The sequence below is a fragment of the Carassius auratus genome, chromosome 32, assembly GCF_003368295.1.
Source record: "Carassius auratus strain Wakin chromosome 32, ASM336829v1, whole genome shotgun sequence".
NCBI lineage: Eukaryota > Metazoa > Chordata > Actinopteri > Cypriniformes > Cyprinidae > Carassius > Carassius auratus.
In genome coordinates this window covers 8,611,401-8,632,056 of record NC_039274.1, presented here as the reverse complement: position 1 = coordinate 8,632,056, position 20,656 = coordinate 8,611,401, and the positions used below count along the sequence as shown (strand labels likewise).

Here is a 20,656-nt window from a genome sequence, read left to right as displayed (position 1 = left end):
TACTCCTGAAAAGTGAAATATACTCTGGGTTTTATTGTTCAGTACAGTGATATAGTAATATATTTTACGCAGCTCTGTGCGCATACAGGACGCGCTTTAATACACCCGAAATCATTTGGTGGGATACCCTTCGGAATGACGTGCCGAGCGGCACTCCCATTGGCCAAACGAAACTCTCCATTTATGGGTTGTTATTCCTGTTTGATTCCGTCAGCCAGCGGCCACAAAGTTTAACTTTGTAGAGCAGACGCTCGCTGCAGCACAGTCAGTGCGCTTGAGCGGTTTACCGGCGCGGTGTACACTATTATGGAGCGGCGACACTGGTCCTAAAGAGACATTTAACAGCACCAGAGGATAAACGAGACTGTGACATCACCCAGACACTTTTATTAGGCTTATTTTATTTTAATAACCAGTTACAGAACGGATTATATCAGAAGATCGGCTGCGCTGTGATAAACGAATAAACATGGTGAGTGAAAATGTACTTCCCACAGGTCACGTACGACAGAGATAAACACAAGAGACACCGCTCCTGTTTTCAGCATCCTTATAGACATGCTGTGTGTGTGTGTGTGTGTGTGTGTGTGTGTGGATGTGACCATTCACTGAGTCGTATAGGATACTAATATATGTAATTGGTATCATAAATTATTAATTTTTTATTTGGTCAAAACAAGTACTAAACTTTTTTTTCATTCAATAGGCTATTTATTACATAAATGTAAATTTACCATGGATTTGTGTATGTACATTCACCCTGTGAACGTTTTTAGTTATTCTATGGCCTCGTTGTTATTATAAACATATTAATGTAGTGGCTGGTCTAACAGCTCCGGCTGGGTGTCATATTCAGCTATTGTTTGCCCTCCATCTCTTGTTCACTTTGATAGAACCAGTCTCTAATTCTCAGCCGTTCCTGAACAGGTTATGGTTGCAACCTAGTCTTCTGCTATTTTTAGCACTATGTGTTTGTCCAGGCTTGAGTCAGATAGATAACCATTGTGTTTCCACTTTCCCAGATCAGTGTTTCTGTTAGACACATTTGCAATAATTTTTCACTCATCATTAACATACTCTGTCTTTCCAACCTGGCTTAGTCTTTTATGTAATAGTGGGAAACTAAGTTACAAACAGTGTCTGTGGCTACAGAACACACAGAGATGCAAGTAGGTGTAGTCGCATGTGAAACTTACTTCCTTACATTCCCGTAAGGATGGGCTGGGTTCTGATTTGAATAATTGTGTGTACTTATGCATGTGTCCACAATGAGACCATTTCCTCTTGTTATGGTGGAAAGCGACAGTGTTTTTTCATAGCTCCTCAAGCAATAGGAGCAAAAGGCTTCTGTTACGCTTGATTGTTTTCGGCTTTGTATGATCCTTGGATCCCATGTTAGGATGCTTTCACAGACTCTGCTTGTCTCACATTCAGTGTCTTTTTCAGCCTGTCAGCTTGGTGAAGAACAGGTACAGATCAGGTGAAAAACAAGTAAATCCAGTTCAGCTGTCTCTTCAGTACACACAGAGACATTCTCTGCAAGCCACGCAGCCGGTGGAACTAGTTTTCCCTTGGGCTTTATGCATATGGGACAAACCCTTTTTTGTAGATGATCCATGCTGTCTGGTATTTAGTATGTATTGCAATATTATCATTTGGTCTTGATAAAGTTTTTTTTCTGCAAAGAATAATCAGACTTGTGTTTAACTGTGGTCATGTGGTGACAATATCACAGATATCATAAGTGATCCATTAAGACATTGTTGAAGGCTTCTATAAATTAGGCTAAAACCAACCCCATCTATCTTATGACAGAATGTCACACTCAGTGTGACCTCCCAGTGTCTATCTATGGAAGTAACAGGCAGAATTGTGAGCTGTTTTTGTTTTGACTGCAGTTTTACGTCAGAGTATCCTTGATGATTCTACTAATTTTGGTCATGACAGCTTAAAGGAAATTAAATGATTTCTGAAATATGAACTAGAGGTAATGTCTGTTACACAACATTGCCCAATTCTATGATGTATACCAGCTGTGCAAGAGCTGAAATTTAGGCTGATTATGTAATATGTCACTCAGTTACCAATATGCCTCAACTACTCTACTTAGAAAACTAATTCATAAAGATTTGTCTATGTAGTATGAGGGCATTTTTGCCCATAATGCCCATGATATTTTCAGGCCAAACACACTGAACACTTTGTTCATTATTTATTTCAACACTGTAGAGAAGAGCTTTTGTGGCCTCTTTGTTTTAAAAGAAAGATATCAAGTCAATATCTTGCTCGTCTCCTCACCATTGTTTGGTGTATCTTGGTCCAGTGTAATTGGTCTCCATACAGTATTTCAGAAGTGGTTTTACAGGTTAAGCTGTATCTGGTAGGATGGTAGCTTTGTTAACTTTCTTTTTTTACTCCTCTTTTCCTTTTTTTTTTCTCTGCCAGATGCTGAATAGTAGGTCAGTATGGCAGCATATGTTTTGCATTAGAAGCTGCAGATGGGCGGTACATGCTGAGTAACATCCCCCTATTCAAAGCCTCTATGTCACACCGCCACAGGATTGCTGAGGAATCCAGACTCTTTTTGAAAGAGTCAGCAACCCTTGCCCAAATAAGAGAAATGTCTAGTAAGATGGCTGAAATCTGTAGTCCCTATTAGTCAGTATTTTTGTGTAACATACAGTTTGTATATATTTCCAGGCATGGCAATTATTTTCTCTCAATATCAGCTAGATGCTGTTTTATTGTTGGTTCTGAACTACGCTGAACTGTGCTTATTAAAAACATCCAATCTAGAAGATCACCCCAGTAGCTTGTATATAAAAGATAATATCCACTGATGTGTTTAAGTTAAGATTTATATGATTTGTTTACTATGCTAGTTTAAAAAGATGAATGAAAACATCATTTGGACTAAAATGAAGCCTTAATTAAAAAAATTCTCTATCGGCCTTTTCATTGTGATGTGCACCATATGTCGATCTGGCTAATTTGTCTTTGTGGTAATTCTTTGGATGGTTGTTCCTACTGATATCAAGTTAGTCACTTCCTGGAGATCATAATTTTGTTAGAGAATTTTGCTATTATAAGCCACCTATATATTATTATTATTATTATTATTATTATTATTATTATTAGAAATGAATACTTTCAGCAAGGATGCATTAAAAATACTTATTTAAATAAATCTATTTTAATTTAAATAAATACTGTTCTTTATACTTTAAATTCATCAAAAATATCATGATTTCCACACAAAAAATAAGCAGCACAACTGTCTTTAACATTGCTAATAATAAAAAATATTAGAATGCATATAAGAATGATTTCTGAAGGATCTTGTGACACTGAAAACAGGAGTAATGACGGGCTGAGAATTCAGCTTTGCATCTGTAACGGTTATGGCCTTTCCCTGTTCCTGTTCTCCTGTCCTGTTTAGTTCCTTTGACCAAGTTTCCCCGCGTAAACTTGATTATGTTATTCTGTTCACCTGTGCTCGTTTCCCCTGTTCCGTTCACTCCTTTGCCGGTTATTGTTTTGTTCTATTGTGTTTTGTGCTACTTCCTGCTTCTGGACTCCTTGTTCTTATTTCCGGTGGATTTTATAATTAAGAGACTGTTTCTTCGATTACTCCTTTGCCGCATGCTTGTATAGCACACAGAACCATAACAGCATCACAGGAATAAATTACATTTTTAAATATAAGATAGAAAACAATTATTTCAAATGCCAACACGTGCATTCTTGTTCAGTCACACCTGTCAAGTCACAATAATAAGGACTGCCCCAAGGCCCAGGTGTCAGGATGAGTGTAAAAGAAGCTTGGGACAGTTTACGGAACTGTTGCGGATTGCGTGAGAAATTTTCTGTGTACACATCCAGCGTGCAAATACTTAATGGAGTTCTCTTTTTCGCTTCTTTTTGTGCTTGGACGAACAAATACAGAAAAAATTAGCCTACATCAAAATGCTTGTCTTGGCAAACATCCTAATTAGTAAACACAGTTGGTTATATCTTAACGTTCGTGAATATGTTGACTGTTGTCATGTATGTGTGTGTGTGTGTGTGTGTGTGTGATTGTGTGTTATGTTGTGAATGTACAGAATGTGCAGATTTCAGATAAATGTTCATGTTATATATTTTGGTTGCATTTGTTAATAAAAATGCGGGTTCTGTACAAAAGGTACATAATGACTAGGCTGTGTTTACTCATCAAACTCTATTCAGGGCTACAGAATGACTCGTGGTCAAATATTCCCACAAACCAGAGGTAAAAGCAAGTGAGAACATCAGAGGCAGGATCATAACAGTGCTCGGTTTAAAAGGCTATTGTTTTATGTTGCCACTCTCATTCCTGTCTTAAGGACAGAGGTCATGAGGAAAAAAGTAGTTCCACTTTTCATTTTCCATGTTTTTCTTTTTGGGGGAGAAGTTCACACGTTTTACCTTCATGTCACCCCTTTCTAGCCCAAATATCACTACAGTGTTGCCTCAATTCGTTGCCTCTAGAGTCAGGGTCAGTTTTGCAGATAAACAGAAACACTGTTGAGCTAAAACTGACCGTGACTTTTTGAACCCAGCCTGTGAAAAGTTTGTTCACTGACATTATCAGTCTGTATCCTCTTCATGTATTTGCATATGCTTTGTTAGTGATGGGGAACTATGCTCTGAATTCAGGTGGATAAGCCATCTGAATGTTCCGAGATCGTTGAAATAATTCTACGAATATTTCCCTTTCACTCAGTTGTCAAGTCAAAGCACCTAAATGACTATAACTGACGAAGATAGGAATTTTCAAAGCTTTATGCAAACGAGTGATGCAATGAAAAATCAACCAATGGGTGTGAAGACAGTGACATGCTGCCAAATAGCCTGAAGTTTAATATTTCAGCTGAATAAACATGCTTGTTAGAAACAATTAGACCTTTTTTCATGATGATTTCTTCATTGTCAGTGTGAACAGGACTTTAATCTGCCACATAATCATCTTGGTCATCTCAACGTTATACACAGTGCATGAGGCTAACAACATTCATCCGGTGCCATTTACCAGAGGAAGTATGATTTACTTTGCCCTTTTTTTAACTGAGATCCAATCTGCCACGGTCAGATAAATCTGCTGCTAATATTGTATTTTAGTTGTATTCAGTATTTATTTTTTATTTTTTGCTTATTTTGATTGGTTAGCAGTTTTTAATGATTTGACAAAAAAAAAAAAAACACTTTCAACTATGCAGTAAATTATGTTTGTAAATAGTAAATAAGTAAATAAACAGTTTTTCACTGATGTAGGCATTTAAAAAAATGATTTATTTCAATATTTTGGTGGTGAATTGGCCTCTCCTGATCAGAACAAACAAATATGTCAATGTTATAACGAGAGGTTTGAGAGAGCTTTATTTATTGTATTGTATTTATTTATTGTTATTATTATGTACTCACAGCTCCAAGTAACTCATATTTTACTAGTAGAAAATAATTCTAAATATATATACAAGTAAGTTTTATAATTATTTTTGGATTAAATATAAGAATTTAAGCTGTAAATCATCACCTTCAGCCTAAATAATTTTTTTAGATAATTATAATAAATAAACTCAAATTGTGAAACTTGTGTATTAAATAAATTCAGTGCACACAGACTGAAATAGTTTAAGTCTTTTGGTTCTTTTAATTGTAATGATTTTGGTTCACGTTTAACAAATCCACCAATTTACCATCTCAACAAATTAGAATATGGGGACATGCCAATCAGCTAATCAACTCAAAACAACTGCAATGGTTTCCTGAGCCTTCAAAATGGTCTCTCAGTTTGGTTCAGGCTACACGATCATGAGGAAGACTGCTGATCTGACAGTTGTCCAGAAGACAATCATTGAAACCCTTCACAAGGAGGGCAAGCCACAAACATTCATTACCAAAGAAGCTGGCTGTTCACAGAGTGCTGTATCTAAGCATGTTAACAGAAAGTTGAGTGGAAGGAAAAACTGTGGATGAAAAAAATGCACAACAAACCGAGAGAACTGCAGCCTTATGAGGATTGTCATGAAAAATCGATTGAAGAATTTGAGGGAACTTCACAAGGAATGGACTGAGACTGGGGTCAAGGCATACAGATGTGTCAAGGAATTTGCCTACAGTTGTTGTATTCCTCTAGTTAAGCCACTCCTGAACCACAGACAATATCAGAGCCGTCTTACCTGGGCTAAGGAGAAGAAGAACTGGACTGTTTCCCAGTGGTCCAAAGTCCTCTTTTCAGATGGGAGCAAGTTTTGTATTTCATTTGGAAACCAAGGTCCTAGAGTCTAGAGGAAGGGTGGAGAAGCTCATAGCACAAGTTGCTTGAAGTCCAGTGTTAAGTTTCCACAGTCCGTTATGATTTGGGGTGCAATGTCATCTGCTGGTGTTGGTCCAAGTCACTGCACCCGTTTACCAAGAAATTTTGGAGCACTTATTTGCTTATATGCTTCGTTCTGCTGATCAGCTTTTTGAAGATGCTGATTTCATTTTCCAGCAGGATTTGCCAAAAGCACCAAAAGTTGGTTAAATTACCATGGTGTTGGTGTGCTTTACTGGCCAGCAAACTCACCAGACCTGAATCCCCTAGAAAATTTATGGGCTATTGTCAAGAAGAAGATGAGAAACAAGAGACCAAAAAATGCAGATGAGCTGAAAAAGTGACTTGATATACAGCCAAGTATGGTGACCCATACCCATACTAGTGCACACACACCGCAATGATCACACACACACACTGTGAACACACACCCGGAGCAGTGGGCAGCCATTTATACAGCGGCACACGGGGAGCAGTTAGGGGTTCAGTGCCTTGCTCAAGGGCACCTCAGTCGTGGATTGCCGGCCTGTGACTCAAACCCACAACCTGAGGGTTAAGAGCCAAACTCTCTAACCACTAGGCCATGCCTTCCCCAAGGCCACTGTCAAAGAAAGTCCACTGTCAAAGAAACCTGGGTTTCCATACCACCTCAGCAGTACCACAAACTGATCACCTCAATGCCACGCTGAATTGAGGCAGTAATTAAAACAACATTAAAGTACATGTACAGTAAATGAACATACTTTCCAGAAGGCCAACAATTCACAAAAACAACAATCCACAACAATCTAATTTCTTAATCTCAGTAATTAAATAATGTTAAGCTGTCTCCCTATCAGAGTGATAAAGCTGTGTGCTTGGAAGCGGCACTAATGCAAGACCTCCGTTTGCTGTTTCTGATCAGAACCATTACTCAGTTGGGAACTTGGAGGATCTGTTCTCATCACTTGCCAGCTTCCATTTCCTGTTGGATATGAGTAAGAATAACATTCTGAGCTGGTTCTGTTTCTCTTCCCTGACTCTGCCATCACTGGGAACTCACACACAGGCCTGACCACAATGAAGCTTCCCGCTTTGTCCACCCTGTCTCTACAATTACACTAGACGCTAGAACTGTACTGATGTTATATCAGCTTGAAAGTATGACGTCGATAAATACCACCACCATAGACCTGTCCGACTGGCTCTTCCATTCCCTGTCTATATGGCAGACGATCACATTCTCCTCATTGTTATGTAGGTGTGCTCGAGGGTGTTGTTCAGTCAGGGATCTCAATCCTTAAAGATCAGCTCAAAATATAGAGCAAGAAATAGCTAGAGGGGACTTGGGCTTCGCTGTTGTGTTTAATCAAGTTCCCACATATGCCTGACTTTGATTAATGCCCTCATTACAGGCTTCTCATGTGGGCTGGTAATGTGGCCCCTTATGTTGTGTTGTATCTGTGGAAAATTTGTTTAGACAGGACAGTTTTATGAGGCAGAAGTTATTTATGTACCAGAGCACTTGTAGTACAGTAGGCTTCATGACTACAGCACTCAAAAGGATCGTTCAGCCAAAAAAAAAAAAAATTGTTCAGTTACTCACCCTCATGTTGTCCCAAAGGTATATGACATTTTATTTCTGCTGCGGATCATAAAAGAACATATTTTGGAAGTCCGTGAGGTTCATACAACTCTGGCTCCCATAGAGATTTTGAGACATTTTCAAAATGTCCTCTTCTGTTCCACAGAACAAAGACATGTTTGGAACAACATGAGACTGCGTAAGGTGATCTGTCCCTTTAAGAGTTTGTCTCTTAAAACAAATATTCATGTAAGGTGCGCTGTAGAAGGACTAAACAGGAATTATTATTACTTTTATTTCCCAGTCAGCTTCTTCTTTGAGACACTATTTAATTTAACCCAAATTATGATGTGGCATTTGTTTTTGTACACAGGAAGCTTCATGAAATGGTCATTATCTGCTTGTTTTTGTGTGTGATATTAAACACTGTACAAGCCTGATCTCTGTGTGTTTATACTTTGAGAAATTGCACCTTTTTAAAAGGTACAAAGTACACCACATAACCATAAATCTGCCCCATGAACATAGTCTCAGGCTTTTTATGTATTCATCGGTGTGCATCTGTGTGTTCTGGGAAGACCTTTTTTCATACATCTTTTAAAAGCAGACAGTTAGTGGAGCCATAATCTATGACTGCTTCTAAGCAGAATATAAAGGTTGCGTGGGCAACCGTATTTATTACATTTTCGATAGCCAGTTAAAATATGTGAAATTTATTTAGCTTTATTCTTATTTATTGATTTGTTTTTGTTGTAAACTGATCAGCTAGTTGCTTTTCTTGTAGCAAGAAATGTTTCGAAATGCAAAAGTACAGTGTTTCTCTGAGGTGGTGATGTTGTTGTGTAGTGGCTTGTGGCAGGACAGGTGGCCGGTTTGCAAATGATGGCTTGAATTTGCTCAAAGCAAACAGGATTAGATGACGTATAATCATGTTTACTCTGAGAAATAATTTTTTTTGGCCAGCATTGAAAACTGGATATGTATAATTTACTTAGGAAAAACAAACCTTATTAAAGAAGCATATGTACTTTGTCTAGCTACAGTTTACAATCCAAGGCCACCCAGATTTACCTTCACACTCACAGAGAAAATTAGAAAATTTTAAAACAAGTACTCTATACATCTAATTTCTTCTGATAGTCTGCAATTTGTCTTACACTGTGCAGCATTTCAGACAAATTACAAGTCAATGAAACTTTTATTATAATTTACATGAATAGGAAAATACTCTAAGTATTTAGATTAAAGATACAAGTATTTAGAAGGAAAATAAACTAAGTCTGTTTACAAATATTTATTAATAGGGATTACCACCTGTTTCCATGCATCTCCTGGTTAATATGTGACTATGACCAATAAACCTACGACAAGATAGTGTTACTATATGAATGAAATGATCTGTTTATATCCTCCCTCGATCCTGCGTTTAAAAACTGCCGTATATATGATGATCACTGTCACCTTGTCTCATCAGCTGCACTATTTGTATTTCAGCGCCATTTTTGGAATCCTTATCTAAACATAATCCATCTCTATGTGTACTTCAGGGGAAAGCGATGGCGTTCAGACTTCCCCATCAGACAGAACGTGCTACATTCTTTTCCACTGCCTTCAAAAGCGAGTAGAAATAATATGGGTGGGCTTGAAAACTTTGGAGCAGAGTTTCTCTGCGGTAGCCAGAGGTTTCAGAGTCACTCCTATCTCAGTTTACACAAACCCTCTGTGTTTGCTGTCTCTGGAGGGACGCTATAGTCAGCACTGCCTCCATTGCCATTTCTTACCCAGAAACCCCTCTCTGCTCTTCTGGGTTTTCCCAAATGAACAAACAAGGCATGTCTACAAGTGTGATGAGGGTATGATGATTTTGTAATGTGTTTAAATGTATTGCACACCTATGATTAGTCTAATCTCTGGGCTTGTACTTAGTTTGAAAACCTCACTGTAATGTTAAAGCATTGAGCTTTTTCAGCAGTTGTGACTCAGTATTAGTGTTTACAGTCTGGTTATGGATAAGCCTGTTTTTCTGCAGCACATTACAGTGGTGAATTTACTAGTCTGTTGTGTCTGTGCCCAGGGTTTACTACCAATCAGAATGAAGGCCAACACTGTGTACATAGTAGTCCAGGCTGGGATCATTTTTATCAGACATTTTCCAGGAACCTTTTAGACTGTAAGGGCTTCACAACTGCCTGCTGGGAAAATACCATTATACACTTTTACATTTTGCCCTGGAATTCCCATCAGTATTGACACCCTACTGTCAATTGCTGATTTTTATTTATTTATTATTATTATTTTTTTTAATCATCATGCAAACAATTATAATGCATCAGAGAGCCAAGGTTTATGCTCTGAAGAACTGATTGGAAAGGACTAAGAGACTTACTGACCTGGTAAAGACCCAGATGTCAGAAAAGACTCAGCATGCGAGCATCTCTTATATGCTTACAAATCCATTTAGTACATTTTTATAAGGGCAAATACGGATTGGGCTCAATTAATAAAAAAATAAATTGCTACAACTTTGAAGTGCGCTAGAATGTGCCTTGTGATTGTATTCATTAATTGATTATACTTTGAATAGAGATGCATACCAAATAATTTGGGGTAATTTTGGCTTGCTTTGTCACTTCAAAATAAAAGACTAGGGCTAACTTGATCCCACTTCAGCTATGCCATGGGTGAATGCAGGTCCTTTGTGTAAAATCCAGATGGTTGTAAGGAAAGGTTTGTTTAAGGAGGTAAAAAAAATTGCCGCCTTACTGAATCAAACCCAGCCTTTTCCTGTGCCTGAGTCTGTGCTCCGCTCCACACTCTCCATATAAGGCAATGGTATTTGCATGAAGGAACGGCCTGCCATGTAAGTATGGATCTAAGACTGGTGCTGCTGACATTTATTAAAGTGCCACACATATAATAAGTGGGTAAAATAAAGGGCAGATTTTCATTTGTGTTCATATGTGATGCCAGCCAGACCCAGTGGGATGATTAGTGTTATTGTAGCCAGGGATGGAAAGTATTTCAGATACATGTATTTAAAATACGTTTTTGAATTACAAATTACTTTTTTGTACGGATGCACCATTACCACTTTTTATTAGAAGGACTCTTTAACAAAGTTCGTAAGTCGGGAAGGAGCCTGGGAAATGGTGAACACCTGAAACTATTTTAATAATTAAATAAGCAAAACTTAAAATAGCCACAACCAAAACAAAAATAAAATCCAGGTCTGGTCCTCTCTTGTCTTGCACTTTCGTCACTCCTCCTTTTATCCTTCAGGAGCTCCTTTGTGGGACTCAAGGCTTTTGGTCCTGCCCCTCTCGTCACGGAGTCCAATACCCATACTTTTATTTCTGGTACTTGCCGATACATATCCATATCCATATTGATACATATTACTTTTGAAATATCCGACCGAACTACACACTTTCCAGTGATGTCTGTGAGATATTCATCTCATTATTTATCTCTAATATATCCATTCTACTCTCTGTAGTTCTGTGTTTCTATTTTTGGACACAGCTATATTCACACACTGTGTGGTATCGGGGCTTTTTTTGCGAGTACGAGTACAGGAGTATCGGCTGCATCCATACTTTTTTGTATTTTTCATTTGAAAGTCTTTTTTTTTTTTAATCTAATGTAATTCTATTTTGTATTTGTATTTTAAATACATTTTCATGTATTTGTACTCATCTCTGATTGTAGCCTCCCTCATTTTTTAGTGTGCTATACTCTCCATTCACATATGTGCCATTCACAAGTATGGAGAATTACATTACACTGATGACTCAGCTGCTCCTTAGTCAATTAATACAACAAATGTGTTCATTTATCCTGCAGTCATTTGGATTACTTGATTCTGCATGGTGAGTTGCACCATTTATTGTTTCTCCATCATCCATGGCAAAGCAGTATGTCATGGTGCACTCTTATGACAATAAGATTGTATTCCTGAGTTGTTGACTTTCTATATATATATATATATATATATATTGCTAACTTGCATGTACAAAACATGATATTATTGTACAATTATGATATAATATGTAATGAATCATTTTTTGCAGCACCCCCATAAATAAAAAAAAATACATGAAGCAGAAACACACAAGATGCAATTTTTTTTTTGTCATCTTTGTGTAGAAGTTGTATTTTTGTAGTAAAGGGACATTGCCATCTTACTGCAAACTAAATTATTTGAATAGACCTGACAATTAATTACAATAATAATAATGACGATTTGTACAAACTGGTAAATACAAACATCCCAGAAGGACTTTTGAGACATTGTCATGCCCCAAGTTTACCACATGCTCACGCTTTCATACAAACCCAATTAGTGCCATTTTGCATCGCAGATATCCGAAAACTTTGGTTTGAATAAATCAACTTTAAACTTTAAAATAAACACTCTAAACCAACAACTTTGTTGTTGCAATGTTCTTGTCATATATTTTTGGTCAACAGTTGCATACTAAGCTGTAAATCAATCAATTAGGTGATTAACACAGATATTGGGGTTTCCTGCATTTACAAGGCTGTCATATTCCCGCTGTTTCTAATAAAGTTGTTGCGTTTTATATATTTAATTGCCTTTTTATTTTAAATCCTGATTGATGTCTTCCCATGGAGTTTGGGATTTTGACCTTGCATGGTGCAGATGGGTATCATTTTTGTCGTGGTGTAAATAATGCCTGCTGTTCCTGGGTGAACCACAGCACAAGTGTAGTGAACTTAAGCTTCTGTCGTTTCCGGTGTTCCTTTACAAAACGGAACACTTTCATCCCTAAATAAGCCTAGTGGGACCGACCAACTATAGCTCTTTAAAAGCAGAGATGTTGTTTTCTTCCTTGCTTGACTTTGTGTGGTCCAGAACTTTGAGTCTTTGAGTATAGGTGTGGTCCTTGACTTCTTCAGAAAGAAGAGAGTAAAATTACAGTGTTGTGCTCATCCATTGCGATTGTTTTTTTGATTAACTTTCTGTGAATTTTCACTCAGAAATTGCTTCACAAATAGTAACTGAGAAAACGCTAGTATCACATTGAACTGAACCTGAAATTTGGAAATAGAACGACTGAAATAGCACTATCTTGAAAAAAACGTACTCCTGTAAATTTGGTTTTAAATACAACTTTATTTTTACAATGTAATGAATTGTTTACTAATTAGAAAAGTTGAACACCAGGGAGCAACAACAGATGTAGGAATGTAGTTATCAAATTAAATGATACAAGTGAGCACTTCAAACTGTTAAATGTCATTCTTCTTCTTTGTCTTCTTATTTTTATTGTTTAAGTGTCATTTAAGTAATTGTGTTCGCATCTTGTTTTTGCAGCTCTTTATGAAGCTCTGATTTGGCTCTTCGTTTATAAGGAACATGTGCAGGGAATGAAGAATGTGTCTCATGGTGTGACAGTGATGTGAATTCAAACATTGTGAAAGGGTTCAATAGAATTAGAAAAACAGGTGCAGGACAATGAATGCTCTCTCTGCAATATATACAAGAATAAACTAAACAAAACAGTGTGTGAAGATCTGAAAGAAGTGTTTACTGTTTTGCTTAAGATGCTGCCTTCCTCCTCAGTTGTTTTTGAGCCAGCTCCACTACTAATAATGTTCAGGTAAGGTTAGTTATTGTTGTCATGGTGTTGAGGTTTATTTATTTTCCTGTAATTTACCTCAAACTGGTACTGCACTTGTTTACGATGGATAGTTAATTAGCCCTTCAAGGAAGGGTAAAAAAAACGGCCATACTTGGTGTTCTTCTTCTTTCCTGCTAGATTTTTCAGACTGTGGAACGTACAATTTTGAGAATTGTTAAATGTCTTTCCAGTTTACCTCACATCATTGTCATGGCATTCCTTAGCTTGGGAAAACTGCTGTAGGAAAAGAATGGACAGATGTGGCCTTCGAATCAGACTAATGCACTAATGATTGAACATTACAGAGCAAAATGTTTAAAACAGCAGTGCGTTTGGATCATGTGCTCTCCAAGCGGTACACTCACTGTCTGTCTGTCTGGCTCTCGTTCTGTATCTGCCCTCTTTTCATGAGTCACACTCTTTGTATCCTTTTCTTTTGATGTCCTGTCAAATGCGCTCCAGGCTTCGTGTCATTCTGAGGAAAGGTCTGGTTCCTCACGGGCCATTGTGACCTCAGAACGGTAGCCAGAAGCCATTGACTTGCATCCCATGATGAATTACCCAAGCTCCCTGGAGACACACCTGTGCAAAAACATGACCAGAGTGGAAGCCCAATAGGAGGAGAGGTAAAAGAAGGGGACAAGGGAGAAGAGGAGGAATGGTGAGACCATCAGGCGAAGATCAAAAGAAGTGTTTGAAGTGCTCAGGGAGCTTTAGGGAGACTCCTGACCATGCACTTTTCATCGGTTTAGAAAAACAAAATCAACATCTGCTGCGGTGGAAAAAAGAACCAGCTGTGTTAAATGTGCCGCGGGCGGTGAATTGGACGTGGTCATTTTGCTGACTGGACATTAACTGTTGTCAGCGATGTACTGTGTTTATCAGTGTTCAGGACTGAATGCGAGTGTCTGTCCCTGGTTACATTAAAAGCAATTGCTTTCTTAACCCCGCATCTGCCACTGTACAACCAAACAGATAGTTTGGCCTAATAGGGCTTTCACGATACCTTGAATATGGCTAATAGTGCTATATATTATGTATCACTCACAATATCAATGAGAAATTCATACATACCCTAATGATTAATAAGCATTTAAGCTACCCTAAGCTGGTTCACTGGTTATTTTAGTATTATTAACATATACTACTGTGATATTTATTAACATTTTGAACATTTGAACACTTTTTTTTCCCCCTTCAGTTTTAATTTTAATTTTAGTAATGTACCTAAGTTTTAATAAAAAATTGTATTTGCTTTTATAATTTTTATATTTATAAAGCTTTAGTTAATTATTATTCCCATTATAGTTTTAGTTATTTTAGTACTTAATCTTTTAATTTGCTTTTAATTTCTAATTTAAGTTTTTCTTCTAACATTTTATTTCAGATTTATTTCATTTAACATTAAAAATGCTGCGTAGCTGGTCTCTCAGTCTGATCAGGTTGGTTTCAGAGTGTTTATAAGCAACTTTTAAGTAGCTGTCCAGCTAAACCCCAGTCTGGCCAAGCTGGAAGACAATCTTAAACCAACTAAAACTAACAAACAAGCTTAGTTTAGTGAATGTTTTTTTGTTTGTTTGTTTTTATTCAGCAGAGTAATCCTCATACTTTTTGGAAGAATTTTAGTGACCTTAATTGCTGTTACTAGGGTACCACTTGTGGTTCACTACTACCCAAAACTCATACCATTCATTGAGAAAAAAGCTGCTCATACAAACAGAGCAGTGTTCTGTTGTGTTTGTGTCACAAGTTCAGTGACTCAGGTATGACTATTCTCTCCGGCCAATCAGTGATCAGCAGAGTGTACACGTCACGTTTAGGTAAGAGTACAGTTCACCTGGAACCTCAACAGAGGTGGTACTTAAAAAGTACCATGTACTTTACCTAGTGGAAACCCCTCGAATAATTAACCGTACCGAACCGTATCATGCAGTGGAAAAGCGCGATTACAGTTGTGTCTGTATGTTAAATTTGAGTGAAAGTATTTCAGCATTAATATATATAATGCAATCTTCAAATATAAGTCTAGTTATAGAGTCTCTAGTACCGGATATGCTAATATAGTTTGTGCCAGTTAGCCTGCTACACAAAGGCAATGGGTGTGTATACAGTCTAACAAGAGTTTCTTGTTTGTGTTTCTTTTCACAGGGGAGCCGGGGAGACTACCGGTACCACTGGCAAAGCCACAATGTCAAGCAGAGTGGTGTGGATGATATGGTGTTACTCTCCAAGATCAATGAGGACGCCATTGTGGAAAACCTCAAGAAGAGATACATGGATGACTTTATTTTTGTATCCTTGTCCAGCTGTAAATAAATCAGAAATCCATAGTCTTACTAAGTTGGTAATACCGCAATCTGATATAAAACTGGCCCTTTTGCAGATGGATGTTTTCCTGTGACTCACTAGAAAACTGTTCTTGGACTCCATCCACTTGAGTATAGATTTTATCTTGATTGGGTTTATTTCAACCAAAGCTTCACTAAACACTTACATTTTAGACGAAGGTTGTTCTTGAACTTAATGGTATAACTTCCAAATCCATGTTGTCCTATTTTCCCACAGTAGCAGGGATTATTCTTGATCAAGGCTGTATGTGTGATTCTGCAAAAACAGATTGTTGAAAGCAGCCGAAGAATGCTGGTTTACCTCTCTTCAATATGAACCCAGTGCCCCTGGCAGGGTTCATGTCGAATTCGTCACACATTACTGGCACTAAAAATGAACCTCTTGATAAAACGTGCAATTTCTGATGAAATCCTCACTAGTGTATTTTTTTTATTTTCTGACTTTATTAGGTTTATGGAGTCTAAGCAGACTCTGGCCATTTTGGTCCTGAATCAGTCCTGTGATTGTGGACCGAAAATAGAAAAAACACCAAAGTGTTCCAGTCAGCAGCGTATGGAACTGAGGTCACAGTGTGTTAGGCTCAATACTTCCTTTATTTGCAGTGAGTAACTTACATCCAGGCTGTTACCTTCTCAATGCATCTGGAGGAGAGCCACGGCGTCTTAATAAGGCTCTGACCCAATAACCAAAATCTTCACTGCTGCCACATATAACTCTTCACTGATTTCACCAGTCCATTATTCACACTCGGGACATTTTTCATCAGCCAAAGTTCTATGAATGTCCTCTGAGTATTAACAACCACAATGAGTCAAATCAGCCATGAGGTTTTCCTTTTTTTTGTGAATGCTAAACCTCTAATAATTTTTGGAAAGAGAGTTTTCAATCTAATAGATTCTCAGAGAAAGACACATTTTGTAAAGAAGTAGTTAAAGGGACAATCCACCCACAAGTGAACATTCTGTAATTATTAAGTCACCCTCATGTCACTCCAAAACTGAATGACAGAAAGTTATTCTTCTGCAGAATACAAAAGAAGATATTTTGATGAACGTTTTTAACTGTTTTGTCCATGCAAACTATTTTAGACCTCACAGACTGTTCATCTATTGTGAAAGTCCATTTAGATCATGCAGGTTAAGTGTGACATGAGGGAGAGTAAATCGTTACAGAATCTGAATTTTGGGGTGAACTTTACTTTACTTGCCACGTTTTGAGCCTTGACCTTCACCTGCAGACATACATCGGTCCTGTACTCATCTCAATAAACCCTTTCAAACAAATGCCTTACTTTGGGGAGAGAGAAATAGAGATGTACCAAGGCGCGGTGAGTATTTTCTTCATGGTTGTATGATCAACACTGTTCACATTTAGTTCCATAGATAAAGCACATGTAACTTTGATTCACTACACACACTAATTAGGCACATTTTTCTAAACTCAGTGATCTGTATCAAAACTGTCCTCATAAAGTTCTTTATGTAGTTCCATACCTAGAGGTTTCTGTAAACAGTAATTGCTCGAGTAATGATTTTAATAGGAGCTTTTTTAACTGTGTAGGCGTGGTGCAAATGCTTTTAACAGCTGCATTCTTAGTCAGGAAAATAGCTGCGCAGACCTGCTTTACCCATTACAGCCACCTGGCTATACTGCCACAGAACAGCATGTACAGGTCTATGTTCTTAACCACGCTTGACCAGAGGTCTAGGCTCCACGTCAAGCTTCTGGTTTTGTCGTTTAAATGTGTTTTGACTTATATGCTACACAGTAGCTTATTTATAAAGATGAGCCCACGCCATACTTAACATGAACCTTAATCTAAATTATGTAATGAATCTGCTTTTCTCCATCTCTCCCTATCTCTCAGGCTCAGTATGAGAACCCTCCTCATATCTACGCTCTAGCCGACAACATGTACAGGAACATGATGATTGATCGTGAGAACCAGTGTGTCATTATCAGGTGAGAGAACTTTTAGTCACAAGAATCTTCATTCGGAATTATTGTAAACGGTCTAGCTGTTTTTTAGGATTCTTAATTTCAAATTGAACTGAAATGTTTACATATCGTTCTGATAAATTAATGAAATGGAGAAAACCCCTCAGATGAAAGTAGTTTGTTATAAATCACATTATTCCGCTGTGGCAGAAAAGTGTTGGATTGAAATAAAAATTGGTTGTTTTATTTCAATTTTATTTGTATGTATATAGCTTTTTTTTTTTATTCTATTCATTATATTTTAACTCTGGTATATGTACATCTTTGGTAGCATATAATCCTGCTGTTTGGAAATCAATCAATTTATGTACAGGTCAGGGGGCATGTTATTCTTTTATATAATTATTTGTATAAACATATTAAATTGCACATATACAGACATTCAAGTGTTTTCTGCAGTATGTTGTGGGAATGGGGTGACATGCAATTAGGTTTGGTATGACATCAATGCAGACATTGCAATCGGAGAGTCAGTGGGCTGTCAGAGTGAATAGCTCGTCATTACTGTTTTAGTTATACGAATGAAAGTGTACGGTTAAAATACGGTTGAATAGAACAGATTCAATGAGCCCCGAGAACTTCAGCAGTGCCCTTTGAATGTGCATTTCACCTGGGGTGGGGAAGTCGTGGCCTAGTGGTTAGAGAGTTTGACTCCTAACTCTAAGGTTGTGGGTTTGAGTCTTGGGTGGCAATACCATGACTGAGGTGCCCTTGAGCAAGGCACCGAACCCCCAAATGCTCCCCGGGCGCCGCAGCATAAATGGCTGCCCACTGCTCCGGGTGTGTGTTCACGGGGTGTGTGTGTATGTTCACTGTTGTGTGTGTGCACTTTGGATGGGTTAAATGCAGAGCACGAATTCTGAGAATGGGTCACCATACTTGGCTGAATGTCACGTCACTTTTTTTTCACTTTTAATCTATTAGCATAACTTTTCTCCCTTTTGTTGAAATAACAATAGACAAAGTAATTTTATATCCTTTGGTCTTTATTTTGTATTTTTTTTTTCCAGGATGTACGAAACAGAAAGCACAAGCACTTTTGTAACCTGTGCTTTCTGCTTGAGCATAGGAAATGCTCTTGTAAGGCCCTTAGAGGGACCAACTGCTACTGTAAATGGGAGGAAATTCCACTGAATAGTCATTTGCGATTGGTGTAATATTACAGGGGTTCTTCCTGATGAAGACGCCAATCAGAGAGCTAAAGTCTGAGTCTGACTCGCCTTAACCAGAACATGAGCCAATAAATCCAGAAACAATTCTCTCAATATTGGAGAGCCACATGAGACATTATGAGTTCACTTGAGTGTCACTTCATTGTTTGCTGTTGCCATTTAAAGCTGCAGTAGGGAACTTTTGTAAAAATATATTTTTTACATATTTGTTAAACCTGTCATTATGTCCTGACAGTAGAATATGAGACCGATAATCAGTGAACAAAATCAAGCTCCTCTGGCTCCTCCCAGTGGTCCTATTGCCATTTGCAGAAATTAATCCGCTCCCGGTAAAAATCAACCAATCAGAGCTGCGGTCCGTTACTTTGTTTGTGTTCAAAATGTAGAAAAATGAACATAATAAGCGACTACAACATGAATCCATTTTCCAAACCGTGTTTTTAGCCTGTCCTGAATCACTAGGGTGCACCTATAATAAGTGTTTATATTCGGACTATTTTAGATTGCTTCGGGGATACCGCGGCAGAGTAACACAGTACCTTTGTGATTCTTCATAGACATAAACAGAGAGAAGTAGCTCCAGCTACGATGTTTTACCGCAAGACGCAAGCAGTTCTGTTTATTAACCGCTAGAGCGTCAAAAGTTCCCTACCGCAGCTTTAATAGATCTGTCTAATACAGCTAAAAGTTTGTCTAATAATAAGATGGAACTGTTTAACTAAGGAATTTAAATGTATACAAATAAATATTATAATGATTGCTTTTCTATTATTAGTAATGGAAAAGCAAACATTATTATACTTTCCTGTGTTACCCTAGCTTTACTCAAATTAATATGATTCAGTAGCATAGAAATTCATTGTCAGCACTGTTCTGGGATTTCTAAATAAAACAGCTTAGAAACTAAAAATTTCTAGCATATATTTATTAGTAACTAAAACCCACAGCTTCACTATTAGTAGACAGAAGCTGCCAGGTAGAATTAATTCACACACACAATCACTCTCTCACTAATTCATATAAATGTAATCTTTACTGAGCTACTTGATCTGTGTCTGATTTAGAACGAGCAGAAATCTGTGAGAAATATAATGACCCAAAAAATGCTAAAAATGAGCAGTGTGCAAAAAAAGTGTGCAGCACTGTGTCATATGATGTGCTTTAACTGTGCACAAGGTGTTTGAGTCTAGGCCTACTGTATCGGTGCATTCTCTTAAAGTGACTTTTGACTCTTGATATTAATCAAACAGCAACAAACAAAGAAATCACTCACTGCTCTTGATTAAAAAGCTTTTGTAACTTTAAAAAAGAACTATCTTTAATTTATACAATTAAATATGAGATGCTGTTTTATATTTGATTACTTTATTCAATTTCTGTCTTTGCCAAACAACTCTTGCGTTTGGTGCTGCTAGTGGTGCAGTTTTAAAAAAATGTTTGGGAAATTTTGCCCACACTAGTTTAGGAAAACATTTTATTTCTGGATGTAAATCAATTCACCCTGCAGCATTATGGCATATGGGTAAACATACTGAAGGAGAGGGGGTTGCAGAAAGGGAGATTTTCACTGCTGAGTCTGAGCTCTTTCTTT

At 37.6% G+C, this 20,656-nt stretch overlaps 1 protein-coding gene across 1 annotated transcript in view; it reads left to right on the top strand.

Moving 5' to 3' along the window:
- Positions 1-239: 239 nt before the first annotated feature.
- Positions 240-20,656, top strand: part of LOC113051528 (unconventional myosin-Ie-like) — a 42,060-nt gene continuing 21,643 nt past the window's right edge. The window contains 4 exon segments of the mRNA XM_026215360.1: positions 240-472; positions 15,695-15,838; positions 17,133-17,222; positions 17,763-17,857. Coding sequence (XP_026071145.1) covers positions 470-472; positions 15,695-15,838; positions 17,133-17,222; positions 17,763-17,857 — 332 coding nt within the window. The 5' untranslated portion in view covers positions 240-469.